Below are 18,266 nucleotides of genomic sequence, written 5' to 3' on the forward strand. Positions count from 1 at the left end.
CATCCTGTGTCAGGGGCTGAACATGGGTTCTTGAGTCAGATTTTTAACTGTCATGAATAGGAATTCCTCAGGAATTACCTGATAGAACCATCCATATATAGACAGTGTTGGGTAACTAGAAATACGGTAACTACTCTAGTCACAAGAAGTCGGGCAGATGACGCTATGACTTCTCATTATGGTGAATCTGATGTGACTCAGCTTTTCTCCCCAGCTTCCAGTAGCAGCACCTTCCCCCTTCTTTCCAGAGATGCCTTTTTTCCTTTCCCTTGAACAGAGACTTTATGTTTAACTCTGCTGCACCCAGAGCTAGAGAAACTAGTATCAAAATTCTGAGTTTCCTTTGACAATGTACCCGGCACTAATTCAGGAAAAGCATTAAGCTGCGTGAAATAAACAACTGCATTTTAAAGACTTTCCTTTCTGTACCAAACCTAATGGTTTGTTGCTCAAAATAGGTAGTGCCAAATATTCTATTAGCTAATGATTTAAAGTGATCCTTCTATTACCAGTGTTGTTATTGTAAAAGGTTGATTATAGGGGACAAAAAGGAACTAATCCTTTGTAGGACAGGATGATGATGATGGTATTTGTTAAGCGTTTACTATGTGCCAAGCACTGTTCTAAGCGCTGGGGTAGATACAAGGTAATCAGGCTGTCCCATGTGGGGCTCACAGTTTTAATCCCCATTGTACAGATGAGGTAACTGAGGCACAGAGAAATTAAGTGACTAAGGAAAGTTGTTCACTACGGGAAGTAGAAAAAAGTTAGAAATGGTTTCCTCAGTAACCTTTGTATATTCAGTCTCTTTTCAAAACTCTTCAGAATCTGGGCTTTAGCACAGCAGGTTTTCAGGCAGGGGTGAAATACCTCATAATAGCAGCAGCAGCAGCCACTGCTGCAAGTTTCGTTTTGTTGTCTGTCTCCCCCTTCTAGACTGAGCCCGTTGTTGGGTAAGGACCATTTCTATATGCTGCCAACGTGTACTTCCCAAGCGCTTAGTACAGTGCTCTGCACATAGTAAGCACTCAATAAATACGATTGATTGATTGATTGATTGATAAATATGATTGTATGAATGAAGAGTGGTTTCTCTTCTCACTTCTCCAACTGCCGTTGTTCCGCTCACTGGAATGAGCCCCTAGGGGAGACAGCCTGCTGTAGTGAGAGATCACCGGTCTGGAAGCTTCCAGACAGGGAACGTAGACTGCAGTCTGAGCTCTGCCACTGACCTTCTCTGGGATGGTGGTCAAGTCACTTGACCTCTCTGCACCTCAGTTTCCTCATCTGCAAAATGGGGATAACAATACCTGCCTTTCTGCCTAACTCACAGGGTTATTGTGAGGTCAAAAGTGAAATAAGTAATGAGAGAGTGCTTTGGGAATAAAAGCGCTCTACAAAAACTGTAGTGTTATTATTATGAGGTGGAGAAGGAGTTACTGGCTGAGAGAGCTGCAGGGGAGTTCAGGTGAGATTTTGTGCCTGCAGAGTTACCGATTGTAAAGAAAGGTGAAATCCCCAGCTTTAGGGGGATTTAGACCTACTCTGAGGTATGTCTTGCAAGAAAATATTAAGTCATTGTGGGCCAGCAAGGCAAAAACATGGGTTACTCCTGTTCTCAGATGCATGCATGATTTGATTTTTTATAGTCAGTGTAAGGGCATTGAAATTACTTTAGAGGCAGTTTGTCTCATGCCAAGCACACTGTGGGAGTACACATTCATGTCTCTGCTTAGACAGTGTTTGTTCAGTTCTGCCAGAATACATATTTTTGCTACAGTTTGGCTAGAACACTTACGAATTAAGGGATCATCCTTATGACAATGCAAGCCTGTTTGAATTCGCTGCGATGCAGTGGCAGAAGAAAGGGTTTGTGTGCATGTTTGTGGCAAACCCGGTGAGTAGTATAATGCAAGTTTCATTTGGGGTTTTGCAAGAACACAACCTTCATGGTGTGATAACTCAGGGTATCTGAATGGTAAACCAAAGAGATGAGAACTCGGGCTCAAAGTTCCAATTCTGTCTGGGTTTTCATTCTCTCCTCTGGAAAATGAAGGCAGTAATCTAATTTATGCCCTAGAGGCTACATGAGGAATGATAAACAGAAAGAAAGATTGGGCTCCTGACCAATAGTGATCTATGTAAAGAAATAGTGCAATAGTAACCACAGAAGGTTAATGACCCAGAAATCCTCGCTTCCTAAACACCTTTCATTCATTCATTCATTCATTCATTCATTCATTCATTCATTCAGTTGTTTTTACCTAGCAGTTAATGTGTGTTGAGCACTGCATCAAGTACTTAGGAGAGAACAGTAGAACAGACACATCCCCTGACAAAAAATGAGCTTACAGTCTAGAGGGGAAGACAGACATTAATATACTTAAATAAATTACAGATATATACATAAGTGCAGTGGGGCTGGGAGAGAGAATGAATAAAAGGAGCAAGTCAGGAGCAAGTGCAGAAAGGAGTGGGAGGAGAGGAAAGGAGGTCTTACTCAGGGAAGGCCTCTTGGAGGCGATTTGCCTTCAGTAAGGCTTTGAAGGAAGTGAGAGTAATTGTCTGTCTGATTTGAGGAGAGAGGGAGTTCCAGGGTAAAGGCAGGATGTGGGCGAGGGGTCAGAGGCGAGAATGAAGAGATCGAGATACAGCGAGAAGGTTAGCATTAGAGGACCGAAGTGTGCTGGCTGAGTTGTAGTAGAAGAGTAGGTGAGATAGGATGGGGGCAAGGTGATTGAGTTCTTTAAAGACAATGGTAAGAGTTTTTGTTTGATGCAGGGGTGGATGGGGCAAACACTAGAGGTTTTTGAGGAGTAGGGAAATGTATCCTGAGCATTTTTGTAGAAAAGCTGGGGGTGGGGGGGGTCTCGTAAGTTTGACCAGTTGTATGTGCTGAGCACTGTGAGTGTGCCTTAAAGAAAGCGTTTTGAAACATGGACTCAATCTGTTTTATCTAGCAAGCACAATCTTCCCAGATGAACTAACCACAGCAGACTCCAATGACGGGAACTTCTACAAGCCTGAGGATCATCCGACTGTGGTGAGTATCCCTGTATCATTGTGCCTTCTGGCCCTGGCTTGGTCTCTAGAGGAGCTTGTCCCTTTGCACTGCCTCATTTGGCAACAAGAGATGATTTAGTTAAAAGACAGGGACAGGATTGGTTGGGTCCCAATGGAGTTTACTTGATTTTCTGAGAGTTGGGAGGGTCCCGAGAGTGGAAATGTGCCAAGGACTGCCCAGGCCAGTGGCAGGCCACTTACTCATGGCCTCTGGTTGAACCTTGAGGATCGAAGGAGGGAGGTTGTTATTCTGTCCTTAATTCGTGCTGGGACTCTTCGTAGCTCTGGCACCAATGCTGGTTTCAGACGTTTTGCAGCCCTGAGCAGGGAAAAATTCACCACCCTGTCCAGCTGCATTCGATATCATTACGCTAACCTGTACACGATATGGAAGTCTGTCCAAGCGCTAAAACGTAGAGCATTTCTCCGGGTAGACCCCTGATCCTGTCTCTCTCTCTTGCTTCATAGCTATGCTGTTTCCTTCCCCGGTACCTGTTCCTATTATTACTTTTATTATGGTATTTGTTAAGCCTTTACCATGTATCAAGAACTGTTTTAAGCACTGGGACAGATACAAGCTAATCGGGTTGGACACAGTCCCCCTCCCACTTGCTTCACAGTCTAAGTAGAAGGGAGAATAGGCATTGAATCTTGATTTTACAGTTGAGGAAACTGAGGCACAGAGCAGTGAAGTGACTTGCCCAAGATAACACGGCAAGCAATTGGCAGGGCCAGTGTTAGAACCCAGGTCAGTTGACTTCCAAGCCCACACACTTTCCACTAGGCCATGCTGCTTCTTTAGGTGTGTGTTGGAGAAGCAGCATGGTGTAGTAGATAGAGCATGGGCCTGGGTGTCAGAAGGTTGTGGGTTCTAATCCCAGCTCCAGCACTTGTCTGCTGTGTGATCTTGGGCAAGTCACTTTACTGTGCATCAGGTACCTCATCTGTAAAATGGGTATTGGGACTGTGAACCATGTGTGGGATAGGGGTTGTGTCCAACCCAATTTGCTTGTATCCACCCCGGTGCTTAGTACAGTGCCTGGCACATAGTGAGCACTTAAAAATACCATTATTACTATTATTGTGTACATAGAAATACCATGTCTAATGGGCAAGTGCTTTCAAAATTTTAACCAACACAGCATCATTGTTGCTCCAAGGCCATCTCCAGAATGCTGTATCCTGATACCAACTGCCTCACTTAGGTATTCTCTAAATCAGTCGATCAATCAATCAGTCATATTTATTGAGCGCTTACTGTATGCAGAGCACTGTGCTATGTGCTTCGGAGAGTACAATATAATAGGAGTTGGCAGAAACTTTCCCTTCCCACAGCAAATATACAGTCTAGAAGGGAAAACAGACATTAATATAAATAAATAAGTTATGGTTATGTACATAAGTGCTGTAGAGCAGAGGGGGCGGTGAGTAAGAGTGCACATCAAAGTGCAAAGGTGACCCAGAAGGGAGTGGAAGAAGAGGAAATGAGGACCAAATCAGGGAAGGCCTCTTGGAGGAAATGTGCTTTTAATAAGGCTTTGAAGGTAGAGAGAGTGATTGCCTATCAGATGTGAAGGAGAAGGGCGTTCCAAGTCAGAGGCAGGATGTGGACAAGAGGTCACTGGCGAGATTAATGAGATTGAGGTACAGTAAATTAGTATTAGGGAAGCTAATTGGCTTCAAGGATCTCCATCACCTCGCCCCCTCCTACCTCACCTCCCTTCTTTCCTCCTACAGCCCAGCCTGCACCCTCCACTCCTCTGCCACTAATATCCTCATTATGCCTCGTTCTCTCCTGTCCTACCGTCGACCCCCGGCCCACGTCCTCCCCCTGGCCTGGAATGCCCTCCCTCCCCACATCCGCCAAGCTAGCTCTCTTCCTCCCTTCAAAGCCCTACTGAGAGCTTACCTCCTCCAGGAGGCCTTCCCAGACTGAGCCCCCTCCTTCCCCTTCCCCTCCTCCCCCTTCCCATTCCCCCCACCTTACCTCCTTCCCCTCCCCACAGCACCTGTATACATGTATATATGTTTGTACATATTTATTACTCTATTTATTTTACTTGTACATATTTATTCTATTTATTTTATTTTGTTAATATGTTTTGTTTTGTTGTCTGTCTCCCCCTTCTAGACTGTGAGCCCGCTGTTGGGTAGGGACCATCTCTATATGTTGCCATCTTGTACTTCCGAAGTGCTTAGTGCAGTGCTCTGCACACAGTAAGTGCTCAATAAATACGATTGAATGAATGAATGAATGAATGGGCTGGGTTGTAGTAGGAAATCAGGGAGGCAAGGTAGGAGAGAGGAAAGATAATTGAGTACTTTAAAGCCTATGATAAGCAGTTTCTGCTTGATGCAGAGGTGGATGGGCAACAACCAGAGGTTCTTGAGGAGTGAGGAAACATGGACTGAAAGGTTTTGTAGAAAAATGATCTGGGCAGCCAAGTCAAGTATGGACTTGAGTGCTGGGTGACAGGAAGCAGGGAGGACAGCCAGGAGTATGATGCAGTAATCAAGGTGGGATAGGATAAATGTTTGAAATAATGGAGAGAATGGGCAGGTTTTTGCTAAGGTTGAACCGATAGGATTTGGCGACAGATTGAATATGTGGGTTGAATGAGAGAGATGAGTCGAGAATAATGCCAAGATTATGGGCTTGTGAGACAGGGAGGATGGATATGTTCTCAATAGTGATTGGAAAGCTACAGTGATTGGGTAGGAAGATAAGGAGTTCTGTTTTGGATTCATTAAGTTTGAGGTTTTGGTAGGACAGCCAAATAGAGATGTCCTGAAGGCAAGAGGAAATGGGAGATTTCAGAGAAGGAGCACATGACTTCTCCAAGGGAGTGGGTGTAGATGGAGAATAGAAGGGGAGCCAGAACTGAGCCTTCAGGCACTCCCTCATTTAGGGGGTAGGAGGCAGAGGAGGAGCTCATGAAACAGACAGAGAATCAACAGCCAGAAAGATAGGAGGAGAACCAGGAAAGGATAGTGTCACTGAAGCCAAGGTTGGTTAATGTTTCCAGGAAAAGGGGGTGTTCGACAGTGTTGATGGCAGCCAAAAGGTCGAGGAGGATGAGGATGGAGTAGAGGCCATTGGATTTGGCAAGAAGAAGATCATTAGTGACCTTTGTGAGGGTGGTTTCTGTAGAGTGAAAGGGGTGGAAAGAATGGAGGGGGTCAAGGAGATAACTGGGAGAGAGGAAATGGAGATAGTGGATGAAGACAACGGATGAAGATAGCGGATGAAGCAGATGGTAGGAGGGAGACAGGCTGATAACTTGAGGGAGCTGCGGGGTGGAGGGACATGTTTCCCTACTCTTCAAGAACCTCCGGTGGTTGCCCATTCCCCTCTACATCAAACAAAAACTCCTAACCATTGGCTTTACAGCATTCAATCACCTGGCCCCCTCCTACCTCACCTCACTTCTCTCCTACTACAACCCAGCCCGCATACTTTGCTACTCTAATGCCAACCTTCTCACTGTACCTCTATTTTGTCTAGCTCACTGCCGACCCCTCACCCATGTCCTGCCTCTGGCCTGGAATGCCCTCCTTCATCAAATCTGACAGGCAATTACTTTCCCCTCTTCAAAGCCTTACTGAAGAAACACTTCCTCCAAGAGGCCTTCCCTAAGACCCCCTTTCCACTTCTCCCACTCCCTTCTGCATTGCCTTGACTTGCTCCCATTATTCACCCCCTCTTCCTATGTATATATCTGTAATTTATTCATTTATATTAATTGTCTTTCTCCCCCTCTAGACTGTAAGCTCGCTGTGGGCAGGGAATGAGTCTGTTTATTGTAATATTGTACTCTTCCAAGTGCTTAGTACAGTGCTGTACACACAGTAAGTGCTCAATAAATGCAAGTGAGTGAATTAATGAATGAATGAAGTAAACCCTCAATAAATATGATTGATTGATTGATTGATTGAAACTGAACACTGGACAGCCAGTTCTGTAATTCACTTACTATTGCAACAGTCTATGACACAATGAAAAGCAGATTATCCAAACATCTGGTATCTAAAACCAACCAGTTTTCTAAACCAAGGTCTGATCAAATCTCCGTAACCTACAAGTGCATGCCTGAAGTTTTTTATTAAACCTACACAGTTTTATCATTCAGAAACATTCTCTCAAGTACCTCCAGAAACTTCAAAAAGGATGATCAGTTAGCCCCAGTGGAATGCTGATCATTCAAACACCATTTATCCAAACCAACCTCGTATCTGAAATAAGGAAAATATTGATCATTTAAAGTAAGAGTTTAGATAACTGAATAAAATTTGGGTGTCCACCAATCCAAAATAGCTGAACACCATTTTGTTCAGTGATCCAAACGGGACTCAGCTGCTTGGTACTATACTTTTCACCTTTCCTTGTTGAAATCGGGCATATTCAAGTAATAATAATACTGGTAGTGAGTGGGCAGCGCCGCTGCGGATCATCATCAGTCGTATTTATTGAGCGCCTACTATGTGCAGAGCACTGTACTAAGCGCTCGGGAAGGACAAATTGGCAACATATAGATGGAAGTCGGGGAGGGACCGTCTCTAGATGCTGCTAACTTGTCCTTCTCAAGCGCTCAGTACAGTGCTCTGCACACTGTAAGCGCTCAATAAGTACGAATATTACTCTATTTATTTATTTTACTTGTACATTTCTATCCTACTTATTTTATTTTGTTGGTATGTTTGGTTCTGTTCTCTGTCTCCCCCTTTTAGACTGTGAGCCCACTGTTGGGTAGGGACTGTCTCTATGTGATGCCAATTTGTACTTCCCAAGCGCTTAGTACAGTGCTCTGCACATAGTAAGCGCTCAATAAATACGATTGATTGATTGATTGATTGATTGATTGGTAATTTATTAAGCACTTACTATATGTAAAACACTGTTCTAAGCACTGGGGAGGTTACAAGGTGATCAGATTGTCTCACGGGGGCTCACAGTCTTAATCCCCATTTTACAGATGAGGTAACTGAGGCACAGAGAAGATAAGTGACTTGCCCAAAGTCACACAGCTGACAATTGGTGGAGTCAGGATTTGAACCCATGACCTCTGACTCCAAAGCCCATGCTCTTTCCACTGAGCCACGCTGCTTCTGGCCTTTAATGGGGAGGGGTATGGAGGTGGTGTCTGTATTACTATTCCTGTTGACTCTGGAAGGATGCTAATTTCATCTCATTCTCTGTTTTCTCATTTATCTCTTCTCAGTTGCCCTCAAAACCCTACAGTATTCCAGAGAACTACAACCTTGAAGAGCTTCTGACCCCAGAAAGTACTGTCCCTGACAAAGAAACTCAGAATTCAACAGAACCTAATGTCCGCGTGGACCAGCCTGACGGTCAGAAACAGTGTCAAAATATCCAGCTGCTCCAGTATACTTTCCAGCACTTAATAATAATAATAATAATAATGATAATTACGGTGTTTGTTAGGCTCTTTCTATGTGCCAGGCACTGTACTAAGGGCTGGGGTGGATACAAGCAAATTGGGTTGGACACAGTTCCTTTCCCATGTGGGGCTCGCACTCTCGATCCCCATTTTACAGATGAGGTAACTGAGGCACAGAGAACTGAAGTGACTTGCCCAAGTTTACACAGCAGACTTGTGTCAGAGGCGGATTTAGAACCCATGACCTTCTGACTCCCATGCCTGAGCTCTATCCAGTATGCCATGCTGCTTCTCAGTTACTGCTAAATCCAATGCTTGTAAAAATAAGAAACAGATCATTTCTTCAGGGTTTTTAAACCTACTTGACAGAAAATTGCATTCAACTGCAGGCTGCATTATTTGTTCACCCATTCTGACTTTGAAAATATTTATTTGGCTTTCCCTCCAGCGCCATCTGGTGTCTTTAAATTCCATCTCTTCTATCAAACAGCCAGCCAGTAGCAAAAAGTGGGGAAATTGAATAATAATAATAATAGTGCTATTTATTTAGTGTTTACTATATATAGAGCACGGGTCTAGGGGTCATAAGGACCTGGGTTCTAATCCAGGCTCCACTATGTCTGCTGTGTGACCTTGGGCAAGTCACTTCACTTCTCTGGGCCTCAGTTACCTCATCTGTAAAATGGGGTTTGTAAGACTGTGAGCCCCTTGTGGAACAGGGACTGTGTCCAACCTGATTAGCTTGTATCTACCCCAGTGCTTAGAACGCTTGTTACATAGTAAATGCTTAACATACCATCATCATCATCATGTCAAGCACTGTATTAAGCACTGGGGAAGATACACGATAGTCAGGTCAGAAAAAGAACAGGTATTGAATCCCCATTTTGTAGATGAGGGAACCAAGGCACAGAATAGTTAAGTGATTTACCCAAGGTCATACAGCTGACAAGTGTCAGAGCCGAGATTAGAACCCAGGTTTTCTGACTCCCAGATCTGTGCTTTTTCTACTAGGTCATGCTGCTTCTTGAGATAAGCAATGTATTGAAAATAAGATAACACACAGTAGAAAAATGCTATTGGTCCCTGTCATATTTACTGAATTTATCTTTGGGATGTCAAATGTTTTAAACATAAACCTACCGAGTCTAAGAGGTTATTTAAATCAGAGAGTTTTCCTGCAAAAACAAAGCCCTGAATCTGTCAACTTGCAGATCTCAGCCTGACTGTGAGACTGGAGTCAGAAGAGAAGAAATGAAACCGTTGGCTCTATACCCCAGAGTTACGGGCAAGAGCTCTTTCACAAACACTTGGGATTTTTGTTTCTTAAGCATCTAACTTTGCATTTTCCATTTTCCTCATTAGCCTTTTTTGGGAAGAAACACTACAGGAAACTCCCTCTCCAGTAATAGAAGGAAAGGAACTTATCAGATGTTTTTACCCTTAAAGCCCTGACTTTAATTAAGTCCAGGTTTATTCACTGAGGCCATGAAGGCTAAACAATAAGCAGTCAGCCCTGGAATAGAATCCAGGATTCCTGGTTTGCAGCCTCCCTGCCTCTTCAAATTAAGGGCCAGGAAAATTTTTACAGTGAGATGAAGTCATATTCTGAAGTACTATCTTTAGATTCTTTCTAAACATTGCAGAGACCCAGTCTAACAATCAGATGAAACGCTTGAGAGTACAACCTCTGAATATCAGGTATCTCCAGGAAATTTCACCCAGATTCCTTTCCCTGATTAAAAAAAATTCCAAGCCAGGGAATTGATACAGAAAAAAACAGCCCAACTCCTGATTATACATGGTGGGGCAGGGGTGGGAGTTGGGGGGTCAGACCGAAAATGTATAACAGAAATCTAGAACCCATATTTTAACCCATAGTTTGGACATTCCCTCTAAATCAGAATAAATTTCATCCCCTCTCACTGCCCTTATTCTGTGTTGCCAACAAACAGTGAAAAGATTATAAAATAGAGGGTCTATCATCCTTAGTGTCCTGAAAATTTAAATTTGGATTCTTTGAGTGAAAGATTGAATTTTAGAAATATGAATACACTAGCGGATTTAGGGTGTTGGAGGACCACTGGGGAAGAAAATTATTTGGGGCTGTTTAGAAATCATAATCTTTGTTTATAAGTCATCAGATTTCAGCCTCTATTATTAATATCATTTTTGCCTCTCTAGAAGATTAAGAGAGAACGGTGAGTTTAGTAAGGATCAGTGATGGAAGAAGCGGGAACTAGCCAGCTCCAGTAAATGATAATGCTATTCTGGGTTGCGGGGTTACTGTGGCTCTTTCAATCTGAGGGAAGTGGTGCCCTCCTCAACCCCCCTGCTCTCCTTGGGCCAGGGAGGGGTGGTGTACTGCCCCACCCTTAGCCCCTGCTTTCTGCCATCTCTTGGTTACCAGGAGCCACAGACCCACCTCTCCCATTATACTCCTGTGATGTGTGCTTTTTGTTTGCCTTAGTGGCTTCAATTCCCTGCCCCATTGGCAGGAAGCAGTCCCCATCCCAGCTTGGAAACTTGTCAGGGAAATCTGGGCCCTTCCCCTGGTACAGGTGGGCAGGCGGACCCTGTGCCTGCCTCTCCATCCCCCCAGCCAAAGCCAGTTGACTACTGCTTGCCACTGCCACCTTACCCACGTACAACACCTCCTAATAATATTATTATTATTATTTATTCATTCATTCAATCGTATTTATTCATTCATTCATTCATTCAATCGTATTTATTGATCACTTACTGTGTGCAGAGCATGTACTAAGCACTTGGGAAGTACAAGTTGGCAACATATAGAGATGGTCCCTACCCAACAACGGGTTCACAGTCTAGAAGGGGGAGACAGACAACAAAACATGTGGACAGTTGTCAAGTCGTCAGAACAAGTAGAATTAAAGCTAAATGCACATCATTAACAAAATAAATAGAATAGTAAATATGTACAAGTAAAATAGACTAATAAATCTGTGCAAACATATATACAGGTGCTGTGGGGAGGGGAAGGAGGTAGGGCGGGGGGATGGGGAGGAGGAGAGAAAAAGGGGGCTCAGTTTGGGAAGGCTCCCTTGGAAGAGGTGAGCTCTCCGTAGGGCTTTGAAGGGAGGAAGAGAGCTAGCTTGGCGGATGTGTGGAGAGAGGGAATTCCAGGCCAGGGGGATGACGTGGGCTGGGGGTCGATGGTGGGACAGGTGAGAATGAGGTACAGTGAGGAGGTTAGCGACAGAGGAGTGGAGGGTGCGGGCTGGGCTGTAGAAGGAGAGAAGGGAGGTGAGGTAGGAGGGGGCAAGATGATGGAGAGCCTTGAAGCCGAGAGTGAGGAGTTTTTGCTTGATGTGTAGGTTGACAGGCAGCCACTGGAAATTTTTGAGGAGGGGAGTAACATGCCCAGAGCGTTTCTGCACAAAGATGAATTATTAGTAATTCTAATAATAGTCTCAATCCCCGTTTTACAGATGAGATAATTTAGGCACAGAGAAGTTCAGTGACTTTCCCAAGATCACACAGCAAATGAGAGCTAATTAATTAATGATGGTACTTGTTAAGCACTTACTATATGCCAAGCACTGTTCTAAGTGCTGGGGTAGATACCAGTCAGTCAGGTTGGACATAGTCCCTGTGCCACCTGGGGCTCATATTCTTAATCCCCATTTTGCAGATGAGGTAACTGAGACCCAGAGAAGCAAAGTGACTCGCCCAAGATCATACAGCAGACATGTGGCAGAGCCAGGATTAGAACCCATGACCTTCTGACTTGCAGCCCTGTACTCAATCCACTATGCCATGCTGCTTCTCCTCTAGCCACAGTTGCCACTGCTGTAGATGGCAGAAGCGGCAACCCAGTGATTTTTTTTTTTTTACTTTCATCCCTTTTAAGTCACAGAAGTCAATTTTAGATTCATCACCCCTAAAATGAGGGGCCCTGGGCAGGAGTACCCTGTGCTTTGCCCTAAGGCAGCTCTTACCATGAAGGTGTAATGGCAAGCGTCCCAAGCTTTCTGCTTCTTGTTTCTCATTTATGAGAGATACTTTATATTCTTTAGGCTAGGCCTGAAGCCAGCGGGTCTTAATGGAATAAACTCCTCAGGATCAAACACTGAACGAAATTCCGAATTCCATTCTCTCCAAATCCCTCTTTTCTCCCTCAAATGATAGTGACTCTTACACTTGAATGCGGACTTGGGGTTCCTTGGCTATCCTCTGGGCCTCATTTTCTTTACAATGTTTCCTCCCCAAGAGGCCATAATACCTACCTAGCCAATGCTTATGAAGAGCTTTGAAAACAAAGCCAAAGGGCAAAGCCTCATTACTTTCCATGCCAAGTAGCTGACTGAGAGCAGATCAGGTCTGTAGGGAGGCCAGTGTTAACCTGGGGGAGCCTTTGAAGAATGATGATTGAGGAATAAGATTCACTCCCCCGATCCAATCATGTATGAAGGATCCTCAGTGGGAGGCTGGGAGATAATTTAGGGGAAGAACAGTCCCAAATCCTTTCCAATAACATTTTAAAAGAAAGAGAAACAGAAACAAACCCAGCTAACCCAACAGAGGAATGAACCAAGTAACAAACAGAAACAGGGAAGTTGAAAGGTTTATTTCTTAATTAAATGGTGTCTTTCATTATTGTTAAACTTAAATATCATGAAATAGATCAATAGACCAGCTATCAAATAGACCAGATTTGACGGGTGGGCAAATAGCCATTTTTTTCAGTCTCTCATAAGTACAAGAGCTGTCCAAGGAAGAGCTCCCTTTTTTGGAGAATACCAATCCTTCTCTGCAGCAAAGCAACAATGCCAGCCAGGGCTTTCATTTTCCAATCCCTTAATCAAACCTACAAGTTGGCAGCAAGATGGAAAATATTGTTATTTCCTGTTATACAAGACGCGTAACTGAGGCTCAGTTTCTTCATCTGTAAAATTGAGATATCAATCAATGGTATGTATTGAACACTTGCTGTGTACAGAGCATCGTACTAAGCACTCAGGAAGGTACAATACTAGAGATGGTAGACACGCTCCCTGCCCACAATGAGCTTACAGTCCAGAGGGATTAAAAACACATTCTCCCCATCCTCTAAGACTCTGAGCCCCAAGAGGGACAGGGTCCTGATGATCTAATATCTACGCCTCTGCTTAGTACAGGACTTGGTGCCTAGTAAGTGCTTAATAAATTGCATTTTTATTATTATTATTTCCAAGACATTTAAATAACCCAAGCTTCTTTTTTATTATATTTGTTAACCTCTTACTATGTGCCAAGCACTGTTCTAAGCACTGGGGAGGATACAAGGTGATCAGGTTGTCCTACGGGGGGCTCACAGTTTTAATCCCCATTTTACAGATGAGGTAACCGAGGCACAGAGAAGTGAAGTGACTTGCCCAAAGTCACATAGCTGACAGTTGGCAGAGCCGGAATTTGAACCCATTACCTCTGACTCCAAAGCCCGGGCTCTTTCCACTAAGCTGCTTCTCATATGGGACTTACAGTCTTACTCCCCCTTTTAAAGATGAGGTATTTGAGGCACAGAGAACTGAAGTGACAGTGGAAGAGCTGGGATTAGAACCCAGGTCTTTCTGACTCCCCTGCCCATGCTCTATCCCTTAGGCTGTGCTGCTTCCTAGTAGTAGCCTCTGCTACTACCTTATGAACACATATGAACACATCCAACCTTCCAGGATCGAGGTTTCCTGTTGATTGCCAAGTTGGTCCCCCTAATTTCTTGGGGCATAATCATCTTTTTGTCTCTTTGAAAGAAAAAAAAAAACCATCTGCTAATCTTAAAATTGAATCCCACAGTCCTAATCTCCGGTTTGCTTTATGAAAGGGCTCAAAATTAAATGTGTTAAAACTAGAACTAATTGCGCTAATGAACTATCTTTTGTGATGCAATAGCATGGACTGTAAGGTGGGTTTTAAGATGATTTTGAAAGAACAGACTTCATTTGTTCTCCCTGACCTCCCAGTTAGGGTCCAATAGTGAAGCTCCTTAGCTGTCAGTGTTTGTTTGCACAATAATGGGCTGGGATCCAGGGGAACTTTAGGGACTCCAATTATCCACTAGCTCACTGGTTGTTTGTGTCCTTGCTGACTTGAAGCCACTTTTTCCGTACCTATGATCAAGGCAAAACTCATGTCCCATTTGGGTAGGGAGCTCGGTCTTGGAGGGGTCAAATGATGGTAAAAAAATCTGTGTGGAAGAACAAAGTATGTCTCTCCTCTTTTCAAGCATTTCCAATTGTTGCCCACCCATCTCAGCATTAACTCCTTTCCTGTCCATGCAAACTGTTGTTATGCTGACCTAAGTACTTATCATATCCCACCTTGACTACTGCATCAGCTTCCTAGCTAACCTCCCTGCCTCCTGTCTCTCCCCATCCAGTCCACACTTAACTCTGCTGCCCAGATCATTTTTCTAAAATACATTCAGGCCACATTTCCCTATACCTCAAGAACCTCCAATCATTGCCTGTTCACCTTCACATCCAACAGAAACTCCTTACTCTCAGCTTTAAAACACTCAAGCAGCTTACCCCTTCCTGCCTTACCTGGTTAATTTTCTACTAAACACAGTCAGCAAACTTCACTTCTCTATTGCCAACCTATGCCCTGCACCTCAATCTCATCTCTACCTCTCTTCTGCCCCTAACCCACATTCTCCCCCTCGCCTAGAACTCCCTTCCTCTTCATGTCCAAATGACCACCACTTTCAAAGCCATATTAAAATCATGTCTCCTCCACTAGGCCTTCCCCATTTGAGCCTTCTTTTCCCCCACTCCCTCTTCCTTCTCTGTTGCCTATAAACTTGGATCTCTACCTTTTCAGCCCTTGATACTCACCCCACCTCCAGCCCCCGGTACTTATGTACATATCTGCAATTTATTTTAATTTCTGTCTCCCCCTCTAGACTATAAATTCTTGATGGCCAGGGGACCATCTGACAACTGTGCTGTATTATATTCTCCAAGGGTTTAATATAGTGTTCTGCACACCTTAAGTGCTTAATCAATACCATTGAGTGAGTGATTGAACAAATACCATTGATCGATTGACTGGGCGAGCTTGTTCCCCATCTGGAAACTGATCTGTCAATTGCAAATGAGTAAATTTAAAAATAATAGTAACGATGGCATTTGTTAAGCACTTACTATGTGCAAAGCACTGTTCTAAGCGCTGGGGTAGGTATAACGTCAGGTTGTCCCACCTGGGGCTCACAGTCTTAATCCCCATTTTACAAATGAGGTAACTGAGGCCCAGAGAAGTTAAGTGACTTGTCCAAAGTCACACAGCAGTCACAGCAATGTCAACAGTCACACATACAAATATCAACTTCCCCAGTAATCAAAGGGGGATTTTGCCTCTCCCAGAAAAGGATAGACTGTCCCAATAATCTCCTGTAGGGGAAAGAACACTGGATTAGCAGCAAGGAGGCTAGACTTCTTAATCCATTCAATCTTATTTATTGAGCACTTACTGTGTGCAGAGCACTATACTATGGGCTTAATAATAATAATAGCATTTGTTAAGCACTCACTATGTGCCAAGCACTGTTCCAAGTGCTGGGGTAGGTATAAGGTAATCAGGTTGTCCCATGTGGGGCTCACAGTCTTAATCCCCATTTTACAGATGAGGTAACTGAAGTGAAGAGAAGTTAAGTGGCTTGCCAAAGGTCACCCAGCAGACAAGTGGCGGAACCAGGATTAGAACCCACGCCCTCTGTCTCCCAAGTCTGTGCTCTTGCCACTAAGCCATGTTGCTTTTCATCTTGGCTCAAGCACAGAATTGCTGTAAAGCAGAGGGCAAACCCATTGTCTTTATTTACATTATACTCACCCAGTCAGTCAGTGTGCTATTTAATGAGTGAGTGCACGGCACAGTACTAAGTATTTGGGAAAGTACAATAGAACTGGTAGGCCTTATCCCTGCCCTTCTGGTGTTTACAATCTACCACTGAGTATAATGCTATGCACAGTAGGCACTCTATAAATAAGAATTCACAGCTGGGAGATGTTGAGCAATCAATCAATCAATCAACTGTATTTATTGAGCACTCACTGTGTGCAGAGCACTGTTCTAAGTGCTTGGGAGAGTACAATACAACAGAGTGGGTAGACACATTCCCTGCCCATAACGAGCTTACATCTAGAGTCACACCATGTCGCTTAGTGGAAAGAGCATAGGCTTGGGAGTCGGAGGTCATGGGTTCTAATCTTGGCTCCGCCACTTATAAGAGAAAGTCACTGTGTGACTTTGGGCAAGTCACTTAACTTCTCTGTAATTATCTCAATAATAATAATTTAATAATAATTTTTGGTATTTGTTAAGCACTTACTATGTACAAAGCACTGTTCTAAGCGCTGGAAAGGATACAAGGTGATCAGGTTGTCCCATGTGGGGCTCACAATCTAACTACTAATCTCAACTACCTCATCTGTAAAATGGGGATTAAGGCTGTAAGCCCCACTTGAGACAGCCTAATTACCTTGTATCTCCCCCAGTGCTTGATGAGTGGTTGGCACGTGGTAAGCCCTTAATAAATATCATCATTATTATCACTACTATTATTAAGTTATTTCATCTCTCTGAGATTGATATTTTCTATTTTTACTAACACTTGTCCTCCTTCCTTCAAGGAAGCTAAGTGAGATATGACATGTAAAAGCATAAAGGGCTTCTTGGAGGAAGGGATTCTAGAAATCCATGACTCTCATTTATAATACTGGATTATTAACACCAATAGTACGTTTTAACAAACTCTCAAAGTATTCTGTTATACCTTTTTTGTGGCTGCAGTTTTCCTCCATTTTGTTTGGCTTCTTTCTAATTTGCAGGATGCTCGAGGCAGATTTCTTTCTCTGCTCAACATTCTAAGTTATTAAATCTCTCAATATCCCTATGTCCTTATCTCTTTTCAGAGGAGGTGGGTGGAGAGCCAAAGACATCAACAGAAAAAGGTAGGATAGGTTCAGTTTTTAAAAGCCTCAGATGTGTGTATCTCTCAGATCATGAAAGTCCATGCGTTTCAGAAAACCAGGAGCCAGGAGGGCTGAGAACCTATTGCAAGCATCTTTTAATTTAAAAGAGGAAAAAAAAAACCTCCTGGCATTTGGAACTGAGGCAGATAAAATTCTAGGAAGTTGGGTTCTCTGTAATTGAAAGGCAAGGCAGGAAATTACAATTGCCTCAATTTAATAATAGGCCTAATAATAATGACAGTTATGAGAAGCAGCATAGGCTAGTAGGTAAAGCACCAGCTTGGGAGTCATAAGGACCTGGGTTCTAATCCTAGCTCCACCACTTGTCTTCTGTGTGACCCTGGGCAAGTCACTTAACTTCTCTGGATGTTAGTTATCCCATCTGCTTGATGGGGACTAAGACAGTGAGTCCCATGTGGGACAGGGACTGTGTTCCCCAGGACTTAGTACAGTGCATAGCACATAATATGCACTTAATAAATACTAAATACCATTAAAAAATAGTCTTGAAAAACCTAGCAAAAAGTCAAGTTACTGTTATTAGAAATGTTAAAAGAAGAAAGTAGATTTTAAGAATAACGCCAAAGTCATTTCTAAATTGTGTCCTCTGGGGGAATTACTTAACCTCACATTGAAACACATTCACATTTAGGTAAGCCAGAGAAGCTACTGGAATGACAATAGAGTAACTGCAATTTAAGATGAAGAAGCCAATTTTGTAAATGTGTTTACACACAGATTACACAATTTTTTTTGGCAACTGGCCCCTTACAATTCAGAACCCTGGCATTGTACTGAAGATTGACAACTCCAGCTTTTTTTAAAATAA

The 18,266-nt window shown here is 43.4% G+C and overlaps 1 protein-coding gene across 3 annotated transcripts in view; it reads left to right on the forward strand.

Annotated features, from left to right (window-relative positions):
- PDPN (podoplanin) overlaps positions 1-18,266 on the forward strand; it is a 43,662-nt gene that overhangs the window by 20,247 nt on the left and 5,149 nt on the right. For 2 of the 3 annotated variants that reach the window (XM_038746950.1, XM_038746951.1), the window contains exons 2-4: positions 2,961-3,043; positions 8,283-8,412; positions 17,378-17,416. In XM_038746950.1, the coding sequence (XP_038602878.1) occupies positions 2,961-3,043; positions 8,283-8,412; positions 17,378-17,416 (252 nt within the window). The remainder of the gene's footprint in view (positions 1-2,960; positions 3,044-8,282; positions 8,413-17,377; positions 17,417-18,266) is intronic. The other variant, XM_038746952.1, reaches the window with a different exon arrangement.

This window comes from Tachyglossus aculeatus, chromosome 5 (genome assembly GCF_015852505.1).
Source record: "Tachyglossus aculeatus isolate mTacAcu1 chromosome 5, mTacAcu1.pri, whole genome shotgun sequence".
NCBI classification, from domain to species: Eukaryota; Metazoa; Chordata; class Mammalia; order Monotremata; family Tachyglossidae; genus Tachyglossus; species Tachyglossus aculeatus.